This window comes from Caloenas nicobarica, chromosome 6 (assembly GCF_036013445.1).
Source record: "Caloenas nicobarica isolate bCalNic1 chromosome 6, bCalNic1.hap1, whole genome shotgun sequence".
Classification (NCBI taxonomy): domain Eukaryota; kingdom Metazoa; phylum Chordata; class Aves; order Columbiformes; family Columbidae; genus Caloenas; species Caloenas nicobarica.
In genome coordinates, this window is record NC_088250.1 from 7080801 (window position 1) to 7107462 (window position 26662).

At 40.4% G+C, this 26662-nt stretch overlaps 1 protein-coding gene across 4 annotated transcripts in view; it reads right to left on the reverse strand.

Annotated features, from left to right (window-relative positions):
* Positions 1-871: 871 nt before the first annotated feature.
* TRAF3IP1 (TRAF3 interacting protein 1) overlaps positions 872-26662 on the reverse strand; it is a 43484-nt gene continuing 17693 nt past the window's right edge. For 2 of the 4 annotated variants that reach the window (XM_065637589.1, XM_065637587.1), the window contains 8 exons: positions 22875-22973; positions 18261-18351; positions 17520-17603; positions 16757-16877; positions 16575-16611; positions 15647-15723; positions 4873-5096; positions 1350-2204 (listed from right to left, as the gene is read on the reverse strand). In XM_065637589.1, the coding sequence (XP_065493661.1) occupies positions 2039-2204; positions 4873-5096; positions 15647-15723; positions 16575-16611; positions 16757-16877; positions 17520-17603; positions 18261-18351; positions 22875-22973 (899 nt within the window). In that variant the 3' untranslated portion in view covers positions 1350-2038. Of the gene's footprint in view, positions 894-1349; positions 2205-4872; positions 5097-15646; positions 15724-16574; positions 16612-16756; positions 16878-17519; positions 17604-18260; positions 18352-22874; positions 22974-26662 lie in introns of those variants that run through there. The other 2 variants (XR_010606384.1, XM_065637590.1) reach the window with 2 other exon arrangements.

Here is a 26662-nt window from a genome sequence, read left to right on the forward strand (position 1 = left end):
CAGATGAATGCATGGGTCATGTCATCACGTGAAGAGCACACGGGACAAGGAGACGGAGCCTGGTGAAGGGAACTTTGTGAAATGGAGTAGCTGAGGGAAAGGAAAAGTCATTATTTAAATCCTGTTTAACGCAGGGCAGAGCTGAAGTCACTTCATGTCCCTGGAGAACACTTGAAACACCGCGCTGCTGGTCTCCTCTCACTGCTCTCCTGCCGGCCCCACACTCCAGCAGCACCACGCTGGTCTTGTCTGGATGCAGAAGGGGCGCGGGAAAGGCACCAAGGGGGTGACAAAGGCTGAGGGACAGGTGACAAATCTCTCTGCGCTTTCAAAGGGTGGCTTCCAGCAGCAGCAACAGAAGCACCGAAGGACCAGAGGCTCAGAGATCTCAGGGATCCAACCTGGATTTGTTGATGCAGGTATGTAAAGAGAGAAGGGAAGGGGCACTCAAACTGCTCCAGAGTTCCCTATTGACCATGCGGGCTTGGGCTCTGGGGTGGCAGACATCCTGAGCCCTTTTTCCTTCGTGTGATGAGACCCAAGACGCAGTGGGCAGGCTCCAGCCCTGGGTGAGAAGCAATGCAGGGCAGGGTCACTGCAGGGGTCCTGCCTCTCTGGACCCTACCCAGAATATTGCTTCAGCATTTAAGTTCACATATTGAAATTAAAAAAAAAAAAAAAAAAAATTTAAAAAAAATCGAAGTGACAATTCAAAACCAAAGAACATAGTGTCATGTGCTGTTAAGAACAGATGAGAATATTTTTTCCTCTTCCTTCACAAGTCCCCTAGTTCCACTCCAGCCCCACCAAACTCCCATGCAGCAAAGCATCCTGCCCTTTACACTGTCCGTATGTAGCACACTCAATACTCACGTTACTTGGTGATGATGTCTCTGGTAGGTTTTTCACGGTCCAGGTACCAGGAAAAGAAACCAAGAAGAAAACAAAACAAAAAACAACCCAGAGATTTGCCAGTCAAAGAAGGAAAATAAAAGGACACTAGCACTTCATACACAACCCAAACAACACGGGAGGAGAAAATGTGCTCGCACATTATCAAAGTCTGGAGAGAACAGCCTTGCAGGGGACTAAAGCCTTCTGTGCTCAGTGCAGTGTCAGATAGTTGCGTCTACACTAATACACTTTGCAGATTTAGGAATAAGTAAAGCTGAACTCTAATGTGCAGTACACTCAAGAGGTCATTAGGAAAACAGTACAGACATCTGCAGCTAACTAAAAAAAAAAAAAATCAGTGGAATTATTCACATACAAAAAGTTACAGGAACATGCATTTGGGAGGAAACAGGTACTTTAATTGATCCTTTCCAAATGAACATATGCAATAAAAATGGAATTAACACCTGTGCAGATAAAATACTTCTGCTCCCTTACATGGTGATGCTTGTATTGCATTTTCAGCTGTTCCCTATAAGATTCCTGATAGCTTTGAAAACATGACATCATCTCTGTAATGATGCAAAGAACTGCAAGCTACACAAGGCTTTACTTCTTGATCTTGTGGCATTGTTTTGTAGATAATTTTGCCTGTTAATAACAAACAGGATTCAGGAACCTTCTGGCCTGCAGGAGCTTGGAATGTTTTGGTTTTTTTTTTTTTTTCCAGAGGGCAAAAGAAGTATCCAATACCCATTTTTCATGACAGCGTGTTCAACAGTAACCTCAGTGGAAATGAGGAGAAGATGCAGAAGGAAGCAGCTCAGAAACTGTGTTCAACAGGCCAGGGAGGGAAAGAAGCTGTGAACACCCGGTAAGCAAGTATCAGCAGTTCACAAATAAACAAACAAATTATTTTAATAGCTCTGCAACGTGAGCATTCAAAGGAATATAATTTTATCCTGGGTAACAGCAACATCTAAAGATCAATGCAACAATGGGATTTCATATAATTTAAAGGCTTCTGGTCCCTAAACATTTTATATCTAAACAAGGCATATCTTAGTCTTCTCCACTATTTTGTTTTCATTTGGTAGGAATGTCGGTCAGTCCCAAGGCTTTTTTTTTTTTTTTCCCCTCTTCTTCACCTTCTTGAAGATAGGTTTATGCTAAGAACCATCCTCCGGATTTTTTCTTCGTTCTTTAAAATATTAGCTTTTACAGCACAGATCTTGTCTTGCTGGTCTTTAATCAACTGTTCCAGTTCAGCCAGATCAGCTTTTAATGGTTCTACAGCACTGTCTGTGATGCTGAAAGACACACAAAGAGCCTGATGTTATTGGAAACATTATGCTGCTTTGAGTTACTTAAGCCTCCAAAAAAAGTACATTCAAGACCTGAAAACTGGCAAAGAATTTAAGTTGTGCCGACCGTTCCTGAAAGAAAGTGTAGAATAAGAAGCACAAAGCTAACAACATGGACAGAGAAGGAATATTGTTGAAGAGAGATCACTCGCAATCCAACAGTTAAGAATCACTTCTTGGCTAATTTAGCTTTTCCACTAAAATCTCTTTGCTTTGCAGTTATTTCACACCACACTATAGACATGTCAAGCACTTCTTTCATTTCACCCAGCCAAAAGCTGCAGCCAGCTGGCCCAGGGATGAAGCAGCACTTGACTCTGCGGGATATACCCCAACAAGGACCAGAGAAGCTGTGGATGCCCCATCTTTGGAAAGTGTTCAAAGTCAGGTTGGATGGAACTTTGAGCGACCTGGTTTAGTGCACGATGTCCATGGCAGTGGGGTTGGACCAGATGACCTTTAAAAGCCCATTCTGACCCAAACTGTTCTATGATTTAAAGACACCCAGCTTTTACAGGGGCCCCTGGGTCCTACCATGGTACACATGGTAACAACCATCCTCCTGGGCCTCACCACAAGAGCTTAAAGGACAGAAGCAGTGGCAGAGAGGGACAAATACAACTGCTGTGGAGGTTGCTGGCCTGCTACCAGCTATTTCCTACAACAAACCAGCAGCTGCCAGCAGCACCAAGCTATGGCATGTAGATGTCTGAAAAGAGGCAAGGTATAGGAAAACTGACCCATTGCTGGCTGCTGACAAGGGCAGGCAATCCTACCCTGATAGAAAATTTAATAAATCTTGTTCTAAAAAACCACAAGTACACTGAGGCATCTTATGTGAATGGGGCTGTTCCCCTTTCCGTAATGCTTTGCTGATCTTCAGGAACGCTGAACGGCCAGGGAAATGACAGACTGAACTAGCCTGCTGTCATTCTGGATTACCCGGTCACTTTGAGGACTCATTAGCTAAAGTCAGCATCTCAACATCATTTAGTTTTCCCCTCCTTTCTCCCACATTAGCATAAATCACAGAAAGCATCACTAGAAACTGCACTAACATTTCCCCAATGGGATCCTTCAATTGTCTTGCACAGAAGCAAAGAAAACAAAGACACGCATCCAAATTCTAGTACATATGGGAAGCATTGTCTTCTTCATGTCTGATACTCTATAATTCTTTGCTGAAGGACTGGACAGGCCTTAGCACTACACTGATGTGATTAGGATCTCTTAGGAAATTTTGCAGAGTGCAGGGATAAGCTGCAGCAATCTTAGTTCACAAAAGGGAACCGAGTAGCTCTGCTGAGGCGATGCCAGCCTGCCCGCAGCCTCGCACACAACAGCTTGGCCATTGTCAAGCTTGGCTTGACATAAATCTGCAAACAAAACCAGCTGGGTAGTTCCTTCTTTCCATTTCCCCTCTCCTTCTGCACCAACGTCAAGGAGACAGTCTGGTCCTCAGCACACCGTGCCTGGGAACTCAGCAGAACATATGTGTCCAGTGAAGCACATACAGCTGCTGGGCTGAGAAACCAGCTGAAGTATAAATGACTTGTTCAGTGAGGCCAGAGGGGACGCACTGAGCAAGCACATACCTGGAGAAAAGCCCGAGACTTACTCCCTGTCACTAGGTGTGGCGCAAAGGCGAGTGAGTCATTGCCTCAGTTTCTCCAACTTGAAAATAAAGCCAAACACCATTTCCTCTCTCTTTGCAGGGATGGTGCATTATGAGGCCAACCAGAGTTTTAATGCCTGTCAAGGTTTTGGGATAGAAGGTGCTATGTAAGTGCAAGGAATTAACATCATTACACTTTATATGTGAACCAAAGCCCTAATTCCCACCCCAGCACTGGACTAAGCCAGCGGCTGTAAATTTCCAACATTTAACACGTTGCTACCTACCAAGATAGGAATTAGCTAAGAATACCATGCATACTTGCTTCTGCATGAATAAAGCACATGGATCTAGCGAGCAGCAAACCTATCTAGGCTGACTGTGAATCCAAGAAGATCGCTATCTAACTCATGTTTAAGACCAGAGGACACACAACTGGAAGGGACGTTCTGTTTTCAAGGAGCATAAAGACCGATTGGTGAGACAAGTAAGGCCAAAGAAACTGTTTCTAGGCTTGATCTCCTTGTATCTATTGTGCACCTTACCTTCAATCTCCTGGCTTTTCAGTGTTGTTTTTTAATCTTGTACAGACGACAACAACTGTTATTAACACCAGTGCAAGAACACACTAATTCAGTGGCACAAAGAGAGCAGGTTGTGACTCGGGAACCCACTGCTAGTCCTGATGCAAAACCTAGTTTGTTTACCGGGTTCTACCCCTATTGCTTCTTCTATAGTTGTGAGAAAAAGAAAACAAAGCATCAGGCCATCTCACCTCACATAAACATTTGCATCTCTGCTGTCATCTACTTCATATGAAATTGAGCTGAAAAGCTCTTAAGACTTTAACACTTAAAAAAAAAAAGACTGCAAAAAAAATTCCCCAAACCACAAAAATGATGACAAATTTGCTTGGAAAAAGGGAGAAAAACTCTTCCCTCTCCTAAAAACAGAAATTTGTCTCGAGAGAGAAAGCAAACTGTCCCTGGGCACACTCACCTTTGCTCTTTCTGCAGAGCTTCTGCATGCTGCCTGTTCTCCTGCCGCCACATCTGCAGCTCGTTCTTCATGGCATCCATGTCTTCCTGCATGTAATCCATGATCCTGCCAAGCGTAAGCGCATTCCGGCACAGAGTCTGAATAGACACCTGAAACTTCTCAATTTCTTTGGCTACCAAGTCTCTCTCTCTCTTCCGAGCTGCTTCCGACACAAAGGGCTTCTCCTGATAGAAAGGATGAAGAAGGAAAGCATCAAAACTTGGAAAAACGTGTGTTGCACATGAGGCACTTAATGAAGAAAGTTTTAGAGGCTGCCAATGGTGAAGGATCTGGATAAACGTTTAGGACAGTCTACAGGAAAGAGAAGAAATGAAGCAACAGTCCAGCAACAGATGAGCAGAAAGCTGCCACGTCCAGACCAACACTGCTACTGGGGCTGCTACAAAGCTCTGCAACAGCATCAGCAAAATTAAATTGCTCTTCAGATCACAAGTGCACAAAAGTATAATTAGCATTGCACCCCCTAAATGATCTCACTGATGTTCTCATTTTTGACATGATCTTTCCCAAAGCAGTGGGTGCAGGGAGAGGGAACCTCCTTCTCATTCAGTCTCACTGCAACTTATTTCTATACATTTACAGGGAAATTTCTGTGGCTTAATCATTGAACAGAAGCCCTTAACAGACATGTAATACTCAACAACACTTGTAGTTATCAATCTGCTGCTACCACTGGCTGCCAACATGTTTGCTGTGTAAATCACACACCCATCCATCCATCCATCCTCCCCCTGCCCGCTCTGTGGGGCAAGGCTGGACTGTCCCGACCTCACTCCAGAGTCCTGCCCCAGCACTTGGTGCGTTGGCATTTACCCAGGACTGCTGCAGGTCATCGTGCATAACGACACTGAAAAACCGGTCATGTTAAACTCTGCAGAAAGAGGATTCTGAAACCTGAAAGGCAGCAATTTGGAGAAGCGGAAGCATCCCCGCTCACGTTACAGGCTACCGCACCATAAATGTTCATTGGACCTGCTTGCCACGCTGTTTTGCTGCTACTCGGGGGCTACGGCAGATGCTGAAGGGCACGGCCTCCTCCTGGTTCTCCAAATCGGTCCCTTCAGGATGCTTCTCCCCCTCCACTGTCTGCATCTGGATCGCCGGCTCCTAATAATAGCACTTCACGCTGCACGGCTCAAATAGACGGCGGTTATTCCGTGCCTTGTACTTCTGTTAACAGTGGTTGTAAAATCATGCAGGCTGCAGATGTGGCCTCAATAAACTCTACTGCTCAAAAATAATTCGGTCTGGTGTGCACTTCCCTCATGTGCAGCCAGCAGAGTCTCTGTGGTCAATCTCCCGAAGCCTCCTGGCTTACTGCAAGTTAAATATGGGGAAAGTGTTTGGTACAGTGGCGAAGTCACGAGGAGCAAAAGGGTGCCATAAAAAGAGCAAAATGATGCCACGTTGCTAACACACCGTAATAACCTTATTCCAGGAAAGCCTTCCCTGAAAACAACAATCACCATTCAAGAATCATCTGCTGCTTTTTCTCCCCCTTCAAGAAAAACAGCCTAATTTTTTATTTCTTTCCAAGAGCCCCGCAGGTCAAATTCCCAAACTGAGTGTTTTCTTTAAGACACACCAAACTTTAACTAAAGTTTATTTAGAGTAATTTTGCTCATTTAGCGTATACCAGAAGACTAGAAAGCTCTTTCCCTACCACCCCAACCGCAGGATCAACCAGTTCCTAAGCAGAGTTCCCAGCGGCTGGATAAACACAGAGGTGGCAGTGTCCTCTCGTGCTGGGACACCAAATCTACCACGCTGTCCCCTCCTGCCCTCCCACCCCATGGGCCTGTCTTCCTGTGCGAGCTGTGAACTGTTTGTTCAGCTGGCAGCAGGGACTGCTGCCAAACACATTTCAGCAGCCCTTGGCTTACCAGTGAACTCAGATATATATATATATATATATACATTTTTGAAAAATACTTCTAAAGATTTGAAGGCTGTGATTTACTTACGTCTGATGCTTGTGTTTTACCACACACGCAGTGCATGAGAACTGTGGGACTTCTGAGTTTACTGCAATTTTATAATGTTAAAGTTGTTTAATTAGGAACTGGGCTGAAGTGACAAATGCTACTGAACTTGTGACCTTCGCTTCCTAAGTCAATTCATGAGTGCTGGCTAAACTATTAAAAATAACACTCATCTTAATTCCTTCTTACTCAATCCATACTTCTCTCATAGAAGCAGGTGTTTCATTATACTCCATTACATAAAACACATTATTTAGATACTTTCCGGAGCCATCCATGTGTTTGCTACCCTTCAGGATGCAAAGATGAAAACGCTGCGTCTTGACCCATTTCATCCCCCAAGAACTGTTGAGCACCCCCGTTCCAAGCACAGCTGCTCGGAAGAGTAGTGTAGAACCCCCGCAGTGATCAGCTCAACCAGGACCAACCCAACCAGGAACCCCTCCAGTGATCAGCTCAACAAGGAGCAACTCAATGAGCAACCCAACCAGGAGGCACTCAGTGAAGAGCAACCTAACCAGGAGCAACTCAACAAGGAGCAACCCAATCAGGAGCAACCCAACCAGGTACCACTCTATGAAGAGCAACTCAACCAGGAAGCCCTGCAGTGATCAACTCAACCAGGAGCAACCCAACCAGGAGCCACTCAGTGAGGAGCAGATCTTTTCCCCTGGGTCTCCTCCTTGGCAAAGCTCTGAGCACAACGGCCAACGGCATTTCCATCCACGTCATCAAGCTTCTCTCCCTGTTGACCTTGCAGCTCCCAAGAGAAGAAAGCTTTTGCCCAAGTGCCCCTGAAGGCACAGATGACAGAATGGGGTCCTGCACATCAGCCATTTCCTCAGGCTCAGCAACATCTCAGGTTGGCAAGAGTTTCTCTCCTGGAAATATTCTTTTGCCCCACTGTCTTGCTGCAGCTAGTAAACATGTATGAACAGATCTGCAGTCTCACAGTGTTGCTCTCTATTCCAACTCATTTTTCCTAGTCAAGTTCTTGCTACGTGTTGTGCGCCATCAAAGCCGTAGAGAAGGCTCAACCCATGGCACATACTTCCCACACCTAACTGGGAAGTTACATATAAAGAAAATCACCTTCAGTTCAGCAGCAGAGCAGCACTATCATAACCAACAGCTTCCTAGAAGAAGTCCTTTCGCTCTGTTTTTCCTCTCCTCTCAAGTGCACTTACCACTTACCTCCCTGCCACCCCTTATAAGAAGCAACAGCCAAGAGATCAGGAATTTTTTTCAAATACAACCATCTGAGAAGCAAGAAGACTCAGCCAGTCCATTATCTGAGGATATAGTTGGGTGTGTGAAAACCTGAAGAATACTTCATTTTTATTTTCCAAATGCCAAGTTCAGTGGTTTATGTTCTTGTAATGCTGGCATGATCTCCCCAATACCCAGACAGTCCCATCAGCCACACTTCTCAACACCAGCAAATATGGTGTGAAAATAAGAAATAAGTGAAAAATCCCACAATTCAGTAAACAAGCAAATGAGAATTGTATACATTAAAACATAGATCCAGCTAACAATTTGAAATATGCCATGCTAAAATACACAGCTGCTCGAAAAGCTCAGGTGGAAATAAAAGACTGTGGAATATTTTCTACGAATGTGCAAGATGCCTTTTAAGTGTATTAGTAAATATTCAAAAATAATTTTAGTGCCCTTGTAACTCCAGCACACTCTTTGTGTAGTTCAATTCTTCAAAACTGACAGAAGGACTAAATATTATCCCATCAAAAGCTATTTCAAGTACTGAAACATATTACCACAATTAAATACTAATCAGACTTAAACAGGTACATCAACAGGCTTGTTTAAAAAGTGTCTTTGAAACATGTACTATATATCTAAATGGTGAAAGAACATCCAAGAGTTTTTTAGTATATCTCTCTCTGAAGAGAAGCACTTAAATTTCAAGGTCCCAAGACAAATTTCCCAACACCTGAAGGTGCAGTAGCTCAGCTGGCACATTGTTGTCCCTCCTCACACGAGTTAAAAAATACCCATTGATCCTTTCTTTCACTAACACTTGTTCTACCAAGACACCGTGTTATATTTCCTGCAGTCCACAGAACGCTGAGCTCAGGACAGAGAATTATCACCACGAAAAACTCAAGCTTTGCCACCTATTGCTGATTATAAGTAATTAAGGGGGGTTAAAAGGCCATACTGTCTGTTCTCAGTTTCATAATTACAGTTATGCATTAAAAAATCTACGTGGGACACTCTTTTAAATCACTAAGAATTATGGCAGATGGTTTATTACAACAGGCAACGTGGGTGGTAACAGTCCTGAATGCCACCTTTGCTCATTCTGCACAAACACGTAACAGGATATATTCAGTTTTAAGAAAAAGGCCAGAATCAGAATTGTTCCAGTCTATTTAATTAGGCCGTACACCTCAATGAACTCTCCTTTCACAAAAGCCCAAGAATCAATAAATTACCCCCCTATAAAAGCCTATATCACTTCTGTAGACCCAACACACTTCCTTTCCTTCATGTTTTTCATAAGGCACCAAGATAAATGTTTATTTTGGATTCCTGGGAAAAAGTCTGCCTTTCCCATTACCTCAATGCGAACAGAACACAACGTGGACTCGGATGCAGACCCAAGAAATTAAAAACCAAGAATTTTCTTTTTCTTCAGTGAAGGGGAAATTTTCAACAGGGCTCCAGAACCCACCAGAATGCACTTGTGTTTAATTTACCCTCGCTAAAGCAATTAGTATAAATATTGCGGTGTGCACAGCTCCATAAAACGGATCATTCACAAGACATCCATCCTATAGCTGGGCTGCTGAGGGCATTTGAAGTGCCTGACATCTACTAAGCTAAAGAGATGATATTTGTTTTCCCTCACTGTTTGACAAGTTTATTTCTAGAGACAGTATTTGCTTACTTTTATATAGTTTCTCCTTTGTTTCCGTTTTAAAAAAATTAACAGTTTTAAAATATGAATCAAATTAGAACAAACATCCATCAGGCACTTAATAGTTTCTACAGCCCCTTTTAACTATTGTATTTTGCCTCATTATGAAAACAGACCCAAGTAATCATAGTTTTATTGAACTACACAATTTTCCCCCTACCTTTTTCTATGGGACAGGACAGAAACTTCATTTTGGACAAGTAATTTTGATACATTCAATGCAAAAACAACAAAGTGGGGGTTTTTTATTGTACAAAATATTTTTTTATCATAAAGGGTGTTTTCTTTTCCTGGTTTTTACAGAGCCTGCATTTAAAGTAGATTGTAACTATCCTCTAGGGATCACCATAAGAAACACTTTCACAGAAACACAGGGAGAATAGTAAATGTTAAATCATTTCAAATGAACAGGATGCTTTTCCTGCTTATGCCAGGTACCGAGTTCAGTAACAGGCCAAGGAATCGGAGACACAATGTTCTTTACCATTAGATTTACTAGAGTTAGCCTGACCCGTTTCTAAGTTGGAAGGCACCAAAAGAAAATAAAAGGATAGCTCTTGAAAGGAGGCTTTATTTTTTTTTTTTTTGGAGGGGACTGGGGGGTGGTTTTTCTTCCCCCGCCCAGTTCACATTTGATACCTCTAAAAAGAGCTGGACTTTTCAGATGTACGTAAATACCCCACCTCAGCCTCCAGAGCCAGTTTATCTTCTTTCCCATTTGGTCCATGCTGGGAAAAAGTGCGTTCATAAAACCTTGCATATTTGGTGCAGTATTCAGCACACTAAGCAGAATTCTACGAGCCTGACCACACACATGCCAATAGACAACTCTAGCAGCAATTAACAATAACAGATAGTATTAATTTAGCCATCGTGGCATTTTGGGCACCAGTTCTGCCCAGCTTTCCTTTTCTGCTCACCCTGCTGAAACTCTGGGTCCACGACCTCCTTCTCTTGAAAAAACAGCCTCTTTCTTGTTCAAAAAGAATTTGCAATAAGCATGTTCCTTGTGTCAAATAACTGCTTTCACACTGGTCTATGCCCCAGAAGAATGTCCCAGCCAAATCCATTGAGAAGCTTCTTGAAATACGTCAAAGTCACGTCTACTGCGTCCCACAGCACAAAGCTGCTGCACAGCGTCCTCTCCTAGGAATGGAAATCACAGCTCACTGCACTTTTATATATCCTCTTCTGTTTAACATATCCATCTGCTGTCTCATGTTGTATCTATACTGTACCCACGGGAGAGAACATTTTGTGTGCAAAGGCCACAGCAAAGGAGCCGTGATAGCAGGAATATCACAAAAGTGACAAAATTCCTGATCCTGTGTTCTCAGTTTGAAACACAATTACTTGGGGACCAGTTTTTTTCCTGAGAGCTGGTAGTAGTATAACAAGGACTCTCATTCAATTTAAGCTCTTACAGTGCTTGTCCATAACCAGACTGCTGGGTACCCTTCTTAATTTTGAGAAGTTCCACGCTTGCACCAAAAATTTCTCACGGCAGCTTTATTCGGATCACTGTGTTAATGTCACATCATCATAAACAGAGCTGTCACACAAAGATGAAAGCCCTTCTGCAGGTAACTCCTATTCAATTTTACTGTCAGCATTTCTTGTGACATATTAAGCTGGCAGCATGCTGAGAAGTTGTGGGTTTGAATGTTGAGCCTCTTCAAAACACTGAAGTGGTGGGACATACGATCACATCTGGTTAACATGACACGTTACTAATTGCACTGACTGGAGGTGACCCCCAATGTCATGCAGCTGATGGATTAATGTAAAAAAATCAATGGCCTGAGGAACTTTAAACAAACAGAATCAGCAATGACTGTATTTGTTCTAAGCTTAGAAGTGCATACTTAATTTATCACATTTGTAATTAACATTAATATTATCCAGGTGCTAAGCTATTTAATATCACTTGTTCCTCGCAGAAACCTCAAAGCTGCCTCTTTTCTGAAGCCTGTGAACTGTATTTGGTAGGGCAAAGATGGGAATTCTGTGATCCCACTTGCTTAACCTATTTAATAACCTGCTTACATTTTCCGCACATTAAATAAATGAAGTGGAATACAAAACGTAACATCTGTTTCTTTCTCTGTTTAACATTGGAGGGTTACATTCTAAACAAATACATTTAGGAAGTCTTTTTAGGAATTTGTTAGGCTGAACACAGCTAATCAAGACAGCAAAAATCTTGTGTATTTCCAGAATGACCTCTTTGTTTGACCTGAAAATTATGTATATTATTTTAAGTTTCTGCACATGCAAAACCTAGATTATGAAACTCCCAGTCTTCTTTCCTTTTCTCTTCTTTTTCTTTATAAAACTTCTTAAAAAGTAAATGCATGTTTGGGAAATGCAGCACATACCAGGTTTCAGAGAAATGCTTTTAACACAAATAAATGCTCCTCAGCAGTCAGTAGTTAGAAGTAAAGGTCTGAAACATCCCCAAGAGTTCACTGGTGTCACCTTTGGATTAAGTATTAATTCACCAACTTCACCTAATTTCTAGTTGATTAATCCATAATAAATCAGGTAGATCCATTAATCAGTTTATTGCTGAATATTGGACTTAATAAAGTGTTAGCCAAAAGTTCCAGCGCTCAGACTACAAACTTATTTTTTTCTTCCTTCATTTTCCCAACTGGCAGAAGAACAAGGCTTTAAAGACTAATGAATATAACTAGGAAAATATTTCCTTCATTTCGTATGTATTGAATAGTCTAATGAAACAAGGAAAGATGAACATTCTCACTGACAGACACAAGGATGACTGTCATTTCACCACACATGATTTCCCAAAGCAAGAATTCTTTCCAATTTTCACTGTACTTTTGGTTATCTTACTCCAGAATACAGAAGTATAACTCCATTTCACTCTCCAGTGCATAATGTTTTGGAATACAGTTGCACACTGGTGTAAAAGATATTTCTTCTGGAGAGTTTGATGGAAAACAAATTAAATAAAAGAGCTGACAGTCTGGGGAGAAATGGTCAAATCTCAGACGGATGCTGCTTCCCAGCAGACTGCAGAGCCAGACCTGGCACAGAACCTACGGTCACTTGAACACAGCACAGAGTTCACCGACCCGTTCTCGCAGTCCCACCAACACAACAGGACATGGTTCCACTTGGAGACCACTTGGCAGGAATAAACCACTTGAAGCCCTTCCTTCTTTTTTAATTACTTTCGCTGCCTCTCTCCAAAGAGATTCCACAGACCTGCAACTGTTCCTCCCCAAAACTGCTGGTCTGCAGTCTTGCAAGAAAAGGTCCTGCCACTGTCTTCCTCGTGATGTTAGGAACATTCCTCGGAGATGAGCCATGCTCACAGATGATACACGGCCACACGAGCACGCCAGACCCCCACCTGCCACCCTCTGCATATCTGGTCCCCAGAATATTCCCAGAGGCAACACCCCGTTGGAAATGTATTCTTTACTTCACTGTCTCCCGCATCACAGTGTCTCTACCCTGTAAAATAAATTCCCAGGATTCAGTAATGTCTCCAGCTCATGTCTTCTGTACTACATCTGTCAAGTCCCAGTCACTAACCCCGAGCATTTTTAATCATCTTTTCCATGGATTTTTTTTCTCTCTGCTGTCAGGAAAACTAGGCTTCTCCTCCCTGGATCACAGCAACTTCTTCAACATAATTTGAAAAGCAGTAGCAGCAAAGAAACCTAGTGCAGTTGCAGCCAGCTGCTTGGATATGAGATCAGATGATATTCCAGGAGCTCAGCGTTGTATGCAAGTTTTCACGTGATGGACTAGGAAGTCAGCACGTTTTTTTCCAGAATTAGTTGTCTATTATCAGTGCTGCTAACACAGGTCAATGCTTCAAAAGATGCAACAAAAGACAAACAAGGACTGAATGACCGTTTTAGAGACTGAAAATGGGCAACGGGACTAAATGGTTATTGTAGGAGGATGCAATTGTCCGTGTGCATTTTTAAAAAATCTAAGGGTTAAAAGGGAATCGTTTAGCCTTATTCAGAAAAAGCACCAGAAAAATTAGCACATACACCAGAGGAAGCTTCCTGAGCATGAAATCCATGTGGTTTTGTAAACACTCCCTCATTGTCCCTTTCTATGTCCAGTGCCTGAGTTGACAGGACACAAGATCAAACAATACAGCCTACAGCACAATTATGTACTGGTGGAAGGCATTATTAAATGAACAACGAATGCTGTCCCAAAACTTAGTCTTGAGACTGACGATTCAACAGCACCACCTAGTTACAAAAACAGGAATAGCTGAATCTCCTTTTCTCGCAAGTGCCAGCTAAATATGTATTCCAGTAACCACCTTTAGAGCTACTGCATAAACAGCAACATAACTTTTAACCTTCCTTTTCTTCGAGAAGTTATATAAAGACAGAACTTATTTGAGCAGGTGAATTTTCACATGTTTCACATGTTTCAATGATCAGTACACAGACGCTACAAGTCGCACATTTGTAGTAAACGGTATATAATTCAGCAAGTTGGATAAAGCTGTAACTATTCATAACAGATCGTGAACAGGAAAACTAAAGGTATTTTCCTATTTTACTAATTCATTCATTTCTATAATCTCAGCCCTGGAAGGAATTTTCTTCCAGCCAAGCAGGCCCGGATCTCAGATAATCCCAAACTTCAGATAGGAAGATACTCCCCCAAGGGTCTGATCTGCCATCCCAACTTTCTCAGCTTGCTGGCAAAGAAATGAAAAGGCTGGTCTGTATGGCAGCACAACCTATTACCACTGGACACAAGAGTATATGGTAGTATCTCTGTTTAAGAGAAGAGATTTGTTGATTGTACCCTCCCAAAATTCCAATCCTAAAAGTTAACACTGTGTCACTTTTGCTGCCGATTGTAGAGGCGATTATAAGGTCAAACTGAGTTTTCAAAACAATCTGCTGCCCACCATGGCTTTAGTTCCTTAGGGACATTTTTTTTTTTTCACTGTACACTTTCCTCATAAGCTATCATAATACCATTACTCATTGCAAATTACTATAGTTGATAAAGCCAAGAGAGACAGTCAAGTGGTCAAGGGTTCAAAAGTCACTACTGTTTTCAGAAAGCTGCTCCAACGTGGATCAGGTTGGCTCCGGAGCATCTCCCCTTGGCAACTGACCAGGGGGTCTAAGCGATCAAAATAAAACAAAAAGAACCCAAGCAACATAAAAAGCCAACAACAACAACAACTTCCCATTCTAAACTATTGATAGTGGGAAAAAAATCAAATCACTTCATATATTCAGACCTGAATGCTGGGGTATGCTAGGACGTTATGAGGGAAATATTTGGTGATACAAAAATACTTTATATGGTTAACAACACCAGAGTTCCCCTTTTCTTTTTTTTTTTTTTATACAATGATAATGATTGCTGAGCAATTTAAACACCCAGAGACTAAAACAATAATGGTGCAGCTGTATAAATGCAGAGTATGCCCTACTACATCTAGGGCAAGGCTGAAAACAACAGATCTTGTTCTGGAAAACAAAATAATAGGCTAAAGAAGGCTCCCAGGAAAATTGAACTAGGAAAAAAAAATTTAAAAAAGAAGAAAACAAAAACACCACAAAAATTAAAGGTGAGAAAGAGCACTGCACAGAGAAGGTGACAATATCTGACAGACTAGTGGAGAAAAAAAGCAGCATAACACATCAAGGCATCAAGGAGGAAAGCTTGATCATAAATGGAAAAAACACATTTAAGGCAGAGAAAAAGGTCACGATTACAATATTTAATATTCACAGGTCTATGAAGGCCATTACCATCTTACCCTCTCTGTTGTCTTTGGTGATTTCTGTGATGCCTCATAATCTTTCTTTGTTTCTAGGATTCTTTTTACAAGCCCACCTGTTGAAAAATCAGTATATTTCTCAGCGTTGGTTGGAACAAAGATATCATTTTAAACATTCGGGCAACAAAACCAAAACCAACTCCTTAATTTTTTTCAATGTAAACAATTTTTAGAGCAACATGAACAGCATTCTATTATATACCTTAATCACTGAGATACAAGCTATTTGTTATTTCATCTGTTTTCTCCAGTGTCCTCTAAAATCAAACTGTATCATCAGTATCATCTACTGAATGAGCCTTGGTACAGATCCAAGCCCTTGAGCTGTTATTAACAAAAGACTTTTCTTTTGCACCCCTCTTTTGGAAGAATTCAAGAACTGCACATGATAGGTATCTAGACAGATATACACATTCCTTTGCTAGGAATCTTTGGATACAGATAACTATATTTGTCGAAATCACATCCAGTGTAACCATAACGGAACCCCCTGAATCAGAGATCTGAGGTTACAAATAAGCAAAAATGTTAAGAACCAGTCCATCAGTTTTTCCAAAAGCTTTTCTGTAACTTGCCTTGAACAGCCAACACCATCTTGTATCTCAGAGCTGACAAGCTGTACCTGGCCCTCAAATAAAAATTATCACTTTTATGCAGATTTAAAAATCCTGCTGACATTTAAAGATGTATAGAAAAACTGTACTTAACATCAGTTGCAAATCCTTCTGCTCAACTAAACAAGACTGCATTTGATAAATTATTTCTGTTTTCTCTTGCAAAAGTTGCAAGCTCCTACCCTCAGGAGGTATTTTGCTGTTTAATTCAGCATTCTAAGTGTTCAGCATGTGGTTTAAAACCATGGTTTTGTGCTATATATATATAAAAATATATGTAAAAGCTAACATACCATGCTTTTCATCCTCAACAAGCTCCACTTCTGGCTCCTACACAGGCAGGAAGAGAGTTTTAGTTAGAAGAAGCTGGCATTGCTGTAATATACAGCTATTCAAAAATATTCAGCTAGAAGCTACTTAAACAAGTAAGTTACAAATATGGAAAAAGGTTCTGTAATTTTCAACATGAACAGACCATTTCCATTCCTGGCATTTCTGGCAGTGGCGGTGCTGCCTCCACCACGAACTGGTCATCATCATCATCAGGAACCTGCTGGTCTGTGATCACATTTGAGGCTGTTTTACCACTACCACTCCTGCAAGAGAAACAACGAAAATTAAAGCCTATTAAGATCTGTCCAAACCTATTAAGATCTATGCAGAATAGAAGAGACAGCAGTGCCCTCCCTTCCTCCCACAAAATAAAGCAGCACCAACTAAAAGCACCTCAATTCTGTCATTTCCATCCACTGCCCAGCTCTGAAAACAGTTTGCCATCTCTCTCTTGCAGAAGGATGTCTATTTTCCTTCTAAACACACCACTTCAGTGACTGGCACTTATCAGAGATCAAGTAAGCCATTTGGTCTGTAGATTCAAATGGCTGTTTCAGCCTTTTTTGAACATGGGATATTCACTGAACGTTTCACAGACCTCTTCTAGTCGTAGTTTAGATTAATGTTCTATGGTTATCTGTTTCAGAGTTCCCAAAGGCAAAAAAAAAAAAAAAGTATATTTTTGAACTTGTAGATGCGACTACCAACCACAGCTTTTAGATAATGCACGGGATTTGCAGAAACAATAAAATAAATAAATCGGGCTTGAATTTTCCACTCTGAGTCAATGAGCAGTGCGATGATCCATCCTAAAGCTGTTGAGCAGCTGGTGAGGCACAGAAGATCTGAGAATATTGGGGCACAAGAGCTAGAAACATCTGCTCTGCATCTCCCACATTCCTTACCTTTCTGGAAGTAAGACCTCTGCATTTTCTTGACGTTTTACTCGGGGTGGTGCTGGTCTTGCACTGCTAGGACGGGGAATACGTCTGCAATTACAAAGAGGATTTTTCATTCACTAGAAGATGATGAAGGAAGAGACGTACACACACGAGCTGAGTAAATTAACCAAAGCATAAAAACACTGAAAACATCCCCAGTATGCAATCCAATATCGCAATGCTTGTTATACCAATAGGAGTCTAGGAAAATCTAGAAAATGTGTCCTAAAACAAAAAAATTATGATTCTGTGCAGAACCACCTTTTGCTTTGTCTCACTAAAAAATAACCTGTGTACAGCACAGTTATTTACCATTAATGACAAATTTAGCATTAACAGTACACACTGCAGAGTAAATGGGAAAAAAAATTATTTTCACAAGTGATACTATTGTATTGTATGTATGTAATGCAATGTTCTTCTCATTAGGCTCTCCATGTATTCCTCATATTTTAATACTGTTACATTGAAGCACTTCATGGATTAGGAAAATAAGTCAGAAACACTTCACAATGTTAAAAATTTGCTTTGTAGAAGGAAATGAAAATGAATAAAGGCAAGCATATGTGGGCTAATATTTATTATTTGGTACCACTAGCAGAAATGTCTTGTTCCAAGTTTCCCTGCTGTTTTCAAATGGACTGACTGTATGATCTCCATACACATCATAGTTTGACTCAAACAGAATAAATGATAGGAACAAACCTTTGGATGGGCTGAGGTGGAAGATCATGAGGTACTTCAGCATTTTCAGATACTGCAGGCTGTTCAGGAGCCACATTCTCTGCTTCTCCTTCTATTAAATGAAACAAGCAAACAATTTTGGCTTAGCTGGCAAGGCAAATCTAACTTTTCTTATGACCGCATTTCGAACCTTATCAGCACAATACTTGAATGTGTACTCACGAAATCCATCATGTGACAAACTCTTTAAACTAGAAATAAAATTCTGTAAGCTTATATAAAAGTTAAATATCTTGTGAGCTCCCCATCTTCAAACATCTCTGAACACGCACAATTCAAAAGGGACACTGAAACGGCATTTAAACTTTACTTTTTATTTCTTAACATTGTGAAATTCCCTCATCTGTGAAAATGACATAATCTCACCCAATTCTTCCATAGTTGCATGGTTACATCTGCAATATTTCAAGTTGCTCATTATACAAAATCATAAAAGAAAAAATATTATTTAAAAAATATATCTATATTCTCTATATCACTGGGTTTTATTAACCTTTGTTTTGTTTACCTTAACTTCTTATTTTCCTGTACTGGTATTCTTAGTTGACCCAGATTTGAGCAGGGGGTTGCAGTGGCTGATCTCTGTCTGTCTCTCCCCTTCTACATCAAGGACTCTATGATTTGAGGGCTTGTCCTGTAATCCCACCGTAGTTATGTTCTCCAGAGTGTTGACCCCATTTGCAATTTAAATCAAGACAGAACCAGTTTAACCGCTGCTTCCCATTTAATAGGTTTCCCACTGAGTTACTCTGACCAGTTTATCTCTAAAATCTTGGAGCGGTGACAGTATCACAGCCCAGCGCTGTCACACCTGCACAGAGAAAACCAAGAGATGCTTCAGGGACCCCCCCGTATACCAGATTTCCAGATTCACTGACTGTTACTGGCGGAATTATCCAGTTATTTGAGGAGAGGTTTTGTGGATCACTTTCACTTTTAATATGAACAGAAGTCATAAATGCAACAACTAATAGGAGGGAAACAATGTCATGTACTGACATTTAGAAAATGGAAAAAGTACGTTTTATTAATCTGGTTGCTGCAATAACTACCTGTAATATATTGCAAACAGTTCCCCACAGGTTCTGCTTATTTTCAAGTTAGAACCCATAAAGTTCTCATAAACTATTACTTTTTTTTTTTTTCTCTGAAAACACTTAATCCAAAGCAGAAAGCACTTTCATAGATGGATTTTGGTATCATTTTAAATAGAAACTACTTGGATAAAGGCTACTGAAAGCATTCAAACACAGCTAAATTATGTTTTGTTACAGTCTAAAAATTATTTAATCCATAGCATAAAAGGAAAAAAACGCACTAAACTAGAAAAGTGCTTTATTTAAAGGCCCTATTTTTTTCTATTAGAAGTTTTTAACTATCATTGGTATGTTCAGTGCTGATCTTTTGTCACTATGTTGTTTCTGAGTCGCTGGCAAATTCACCTGGAAATAACAAACATGTTGATTTTTCAGAGAAGTTGTACAAATTATTTAATAATAATAATCTGCCCAAGTTAAGCATGAAGAACACAAGAATTACAGCCAACCTCTTAGCTGGGAACTGCTACCGGGGCCAGGAGAACAGGGACAAACACATTAGGGAGTAGTTCCCAACAAACTCACACTTCCCTGCTAAAGACATCACTATTCTGGTCACCAAGCAAAACACACTCATCAGAAATGAAACTTCTTTGAAAGTCAAAAGACATCAGAGGATCAAAGTATTTGTCTTGATTTGTCTCGGAGTAGACACTCCTGAAAAGTTAAATGAGATGTGTAAACCGTACAACAGATTTGAGAGGCAAAGCCATGCCAGTCTACTTAGAACTACTAAAGCACGGGGACTGCTCACTCCTCAAAGTAAGTTTACGCAGTCCACAAATATAAAAAGTAAAGGTCCAGAGGAAATTCAGAGGCAGTTCACAGAATTTTTTTTTTTTTTTTTTTTTTTTAAGTAGTCCCAAGCACCACCTAAGCCCTTGAAAACCTTGTGGAAGAACTATCTTCAGCTCTTCTCTAACTCCAAAGGCAGATTTGGAGTTGTGGAACGGCAGTGACCGTGATTTTCAAGCAGTCTCGACACCCAGTTTCCATTTAATTCTATTGGAGTTCACTGGAGGACAAATTTAACGCTCAACAGAACAGTTTCGTGGACCAGCTACGTAAGCAAATGAGACAGTGCTTATGCATAGAATCATTTCGGTTGGAAGAGACCCTCAGGATCATCGAGTCCAACCATAACCCAACTCTGGCACTAAACCAGATCCCCAAGAACCTCGTCTAAACACCTTTTAAACACCTCCAGGGATGGTGACTCCACCACTGCCCTGGGCAGCCTGTTCCAATGCCCAACAACCCTTTCCGTGAAGAATTTTTTCCTAATATCCAACCTAAACCTCCCTCTGGTGCAACTTGAGGCCATTTCCTCTTGTCCTATCTCTTGCCAGCACCTTGCAAGGACTGTGATTTCTAGGATTCTCCAAAAGGCACTGGCAAACTAAGCAGAGCTGTTTAAACCCTCCCACTAGTGTAAACTGGGACTGCCACCCAACGAGCACTCCTACCTCCACACCTCCCAGTCCCTCCCGCTGCCACACGCGTTCACACGCCGTCTGAAGAAGGAGATCGGTGCGACTCGGCGTAAGATGCTGCCCTCCCAGCCCCTCTGCCAAGCCAGTGGAAAGGACGTTTGTGTTTTAACTGTAACGCCAGTTCTCTGCGGATGGGTGGTAGGTGGCTGCGACGGCTCAACTGAATGAGTGACATCTTAAGGTTACTTTGAGAGAAACTTTAGAAAGGAGCCTGGCGTTACTCCTCCCAGAGAACATATTTACCAAAACTGCGAGAAGATAAACTGCACCAGTGAAACCCCCAAGAAGGTCATTTTGAATTTAACAAGGTCCAGAAAAAAAATCTTAACTCATCATCAGCCTCTGAACAGAAACCCAGATGGGCCTACACCTTATGGAGTGACCAAGAAATGCAACTATTTCTCCCTTCTTGTCACAGTGGGTGCATTTATGTGCACGTGTCTGAAGAAAGTGGAACTTAAGTAACTTCAGGGGCATATGAGCAAATAGCTGAGGCAGCCGGAACACTCCTTTGCCAGGAAGCTTTAAACATACACTTCTTATTTAAGATGCTTCCATGAACTAGCCAGTGAGGATTCCTAATGGAGGACACCAAGGGAGAATAACTGATATGCTGACAAATCCTCGTTTATAAAGAAAAAAAAAAACCATACACGCCACAATTGAAAGGTTCAGAACCAGAATATAAGACTGAAGCAGAATGAAGAAATAAAAGTCCAAAAGCTCCAGGAAAATAATTTTATTTCATCCAGTAAACAATGTTTTTAAAATCCTATAAATGATTCTTCCTTTGGAAACTTGCACAACTTTGATTTGCAGTTGAAGACTCAAATACACAGCAGAAGGGATCGTTCATCTCTGACTTATGATTACTGCCAAACATGCATCCAAATTAGCTACCTGCAACGACTGTTCTTATCGATTGTCACACTTGATTTTACATTCCAACTATGAAAGCAATTAGATGTATTAACAACAATTTCATTTCTATAAGAACCTAGAGAAAATTGAGGTTCACTAATGCACTAATACATTACACCATCTTATTGAAAAAAGCCGAAAATAAAGAACAGTCAATACAATATTTGGTTCTTACACCACCTGAGAATCCAACCCAAATCAATAATGAACGTGGGGTTCTCCTCTTACATACACTCGAATTAGAAATAGAGGAATATGAAGTTATATTCCATAACAGATAGATTCCAATAGACAAAACAGCTCCAAAAGATTAAGACGAATTAGTGTGGAAGTTCTCCCAGTTGTGTAAGGTCACACAAATGTCTTGGCCAACTGTCTACATTTCATTAGACTGACACAGCTACGAGGCCCTGAAGGCCACAGGTGGACTGGGAAAGAGCCTTTGACCTCCCACGTACATGGTATCAACTGTCCCAACTAGGTCAAGTATTTGGATCTGGAGAAAACAAAAATGTAGCTTTTTGCTTAAATCTCAGTTCTTCCTCCTACATTTTGCTTCTATAGCTCCACAAATGCTGTAGCTGGATACAAATACCTCACGAACAACCTTTGTCTTGGGAGCTATATACAATTTGAAAAACAAATGAAGAAACAAGAATGCAGAGATGGAATTTTCCTCTAAAATCCTGTAAAATGCAAACACTGATACTCCCAAATATTTGTACAAAAAGGCAATGTGCAACGATTAAGTTCTTACACAGAACAAGTCACCAAGGGATTCAGGCACAGCAGCTCTGCATTCTCCTCGGGACACTGTAAGCACTGGCCTCTTTGAAAACTTGCGTAAGGGTAAGGAAGGAGAGAATGTAAAGTAACCGTTTTATCAAGGAACACGCAGTTTTCAAAACAGGATGTTAATCACAAGATGTGATTAAAACACAGGGCAGCAGTTGGATTAAGTGAAAAATTACCCTCCTTAAATCATTTAGCTGCATGGATTCAAGTTCGACTCCACAGCACTCAAGTTAGACTTTCCAAGGCAGTCAAGTTTTTATTTTCCCCACCTTTCTGTTTTACTGCAAGTCCTGGTTCAGCTCTCTCTTGCACTTCAGCAGCATTGTCCTCTGAAATCCTATCTGGCATGTTCTTTGTTTCCACTGTTCCTATAACAAAACACTTTATAATCAAACGAAACCAAAGATACAATAAAAATTTAAAATAAAAAGCCATGCTAAATACCTGTTACTATTTCTTTAAGGGCCATCCTGGTTTAAGAAACCATCTTGAGTGTAAATAAATAACATTCAAAGTTCACAAAGACTTTTTACATGACCACTGATATAACTCCTTATGAATAGCTGGTGAAAAACCACAATATTTACCTTAAAAAGGTAAATATTTACCTATAGTTACAATATTTACCAAATAATTGCTACAATACACAATAGTGTTCATATACTCCTTGGAATGCATAATGCACTTCAGTTTGTTTCAAAGGCTTTAGTTTTAAACACATTTCATACTAAAGCCAGCGAGAAATTTCAAGCAAGAAAAGCTGATTTCTGGTAGCTGAAGTCCGCAACTTGCTGGTAATACCATAGAAGAGCCTGGTCCACAAATGCTATTCACCTTTGATGTTACCTAAAACAGTTTTATTTTTGTAAAGAAATAAAAGAACATTTCATCTACCCATTACCTTAAATTAATTCTGCAAGTTACAACAGGACAATACTGACAAAAGCAAAGTAACACTCAGTAGAAGAAAGCTGAGATATTCAGGTATACATCTGATTTCTAAATTATCTGCCCAGGGAGAAGAGACATTCAGGGCAGAGGGATGCAATGGAGAAATGATTCAGCACCGGTTGTACATAATTCCTGAAAATATACCAATGCATTGAACACGCATGGTCATGAAAAGTTAAATGTGTAGAATATTTAGCTTTAGTCTTATTAAATATATATACGTGTATATATATACACACACACACACCCCGCCTTTACTTGGAGTAATATGTTCAGTTCTCACGCTCCTCAAAATTCAACAGAAGTAGAACAAATTCAGAAATAGGCAAGATAATAGATACAGAAAGTGCTTAAAATAGAGGTACCCGAAGCACTACCCAGGAAGTGAACGCAGCATTTCCAAGTCTCCTTATCTGCAAACAGGTAACTATAATGCAAAGGTAAAGAACAGATTCCAGAGCCCCCACCTACAGCCACAACACCTCAGGCAATGTTTCCACCAACAGAACAGATCAGCAAATAGATCTGAGTGCGCAGGAAAAGATTTACTAGATAGAGCCCTGCCTAATGCTTGGGTTGCAACATCCAAAACTTCCAAAACCAGCAATGAAACTACTGCAAGCAACATAAAGCTGAAGCTTTCGGGACACACAGATCAATAGCAGAGGATCTACTCCTCACCCCATGCCCATGGGAAGCACACACAAAGATACATAGTCCATTGCAGTAGGAATACTGAGTTCTACTAGTTTAGGAGGAGATTAATAAGCAGCAGAGAAAGGTCAAGAAGCATTTTCCTTTACCTGTGCTAAGGCCAGGGTGAGTTGTCATTTAATAAAACTGAAACAAGCATTTAAACATTCATCACCTACCTATCCAGCAGTGCTACAAGCTACCCAGAAGCTCTGGAGCTCAGCAGAAAAGCCAAACCAACAGTGGAAAGTGAAGCACTTTACCCCATCATTTTCATTTAGAAACTAATTCACTGTCTGAAAGGAAACCTGTTTAGATTGCCATTAAGACCAAATGCAAGTTTAAAATAAAATCATGTTCTATTTACCAATCAGCTTTTAAATTAGCAAAAACAGTCTCCATTCCATGATTCAAGTTTTGCTGCAAGGCATGTCACAACTATAAAGGCAGTCTTTGCCTGAGTAGTAATAAATGTAACATTAACTACATTAGAAAAAAAGCAACAAACACACATTTTCTCCAATACCATTAGGAACTTGTTTGTACTAGAGGTAAGCAAATGTTGGTATAACTTGTTTTCATTACTAGGATAACAAAATATACCTGGTTTTGCTTAACTCCATTCACCAGTTGTTTTATTTATTACATGTTCAGTCATGACACTAGCCCTTGTGTGCTCTCTTGTTGTGCGTTTATGTATCTCCAGTTAATACTAGAAAACATAGGAAGCTCTGATTGTCGTCATCAATAACTACAGAAACGACTGTGCAAGAGGTATCCACGTCACTCCAGAAGGTTTTTACGGCGCTCTGGACGACTTACTAGAGCAGCTCTGAGCCTTACTCACCTATTGCAGCTCTGCGGTGTGAGGAAAAAAAAAAAAAAAGAGGGCTAATGCCCAAAAGTATTTCTCACTGAGGTAAACTGAAATTTGAGTGTGCTGACCTGCTGCATCATGAAAAGATGAGTATATTAAAATATTCACCCTAAAACCAAAACGCAGGATAAGTCGTTAACCATATTTCATTTATCAGAAAAACTGGATCCTGATTTTAAAGAAGGGATGTTCCTATAAAATGGGGCGTGTCTGGTCACTGTAGTTCAGTGCTAGTTCAGGCTATAAAACAAATATTCAAATCTTGGGAAATAAAAAAGTTATAGGATCAGCTAAGGATCACTAAGTAGTAAAATAAGACTACATTTAATGGAATCCATATGGCATTTTTCATCTACAAAATTATTAAAACCTCACAGCACATAAGTACATGAGATGTGACATAAAATTTTCAATTTTCAAGCACCAACTTGAATTAAGCTCCTAAGTCAACAGATGTTCATGTCCAAAGTGCCAGACCTTTCTCAAAGTATTTAAGGTATCTAAACATTCTTTTATTTTTCCCCCGAAGTCCTTTTGAAAACATGGGTATTGGTTGATATGAAAACACTACCCAAGCTCTGATATAACTTCAGTACTTTGCCTCAGACACGTGGAAACCTACTAAAACACAAACCAAAAAAAAAAAATCCATAGGTGCTTGTGATGATACAGCAACACAGAATCTCTTTACATAGATCAAAAATAGTGACATTGGCATATTGAGTCTATTAAGATCTTCATGCTTCATTAGTCTAAACAGTACGTCTTTAGCCAGAATTAGCTGTTTAACAGGTATCAATTCACAGGTGTTATTGTATCTTCTGAACGGAGATGTTAAACTGATTTATGTACATTGACTTCTTCATTAAAAATAAAATATCAGCTCCCAGAGCACAAAATCATTGACAGAAAACTTGAATCAAAGTAAATAAGCAAGTCACCAAAATAGGAGTAGGTGGGAAAAAGGCACTTAAATACAGACAGGAATTGCAGTTGCACTGTCATTACATGAGCTCTGGTTAGCAGCTGGTTTTATTCCTTACCTATGTGTTTCTCCAGCCTCCTCCTATTGGCTTTCCTACACAAAGGGCTAGCAGTATTAATTTTATATTCCTTTCTTCCTGATATGAAAGTATTAAGTACTTGGGATATTCTGAAGAGAATCTAGTTTCCATTTAGTATGTAAATACAGTATTTTAAAAAAGCTGGTGACATAAGCAATTGCAATGAAACACCTTAACAGATAAAATTATTTACTTATTTGTAAAGCCTAGCACAACTGCCTGTTATACTCAGTTAAAGCTATTCCAGGACTAAAATCTTCACTTCAGCCTTGCCTAAAGGGACAAAGAGAAATGACTGCTGCAGGTGCCAGGCAGATGAGAAGGAATGTTTATTGATGATTGTAGCATTTGTCAAACAGCTCCAGTCAACAAAGACTCAGAAGAGGTTACCATCCAAAGGCTGGCAAAATGGCCTGTAATCAATACAATTACAGTTTATATCAATCCACCTCCAACTGGGCAAGCACGGACA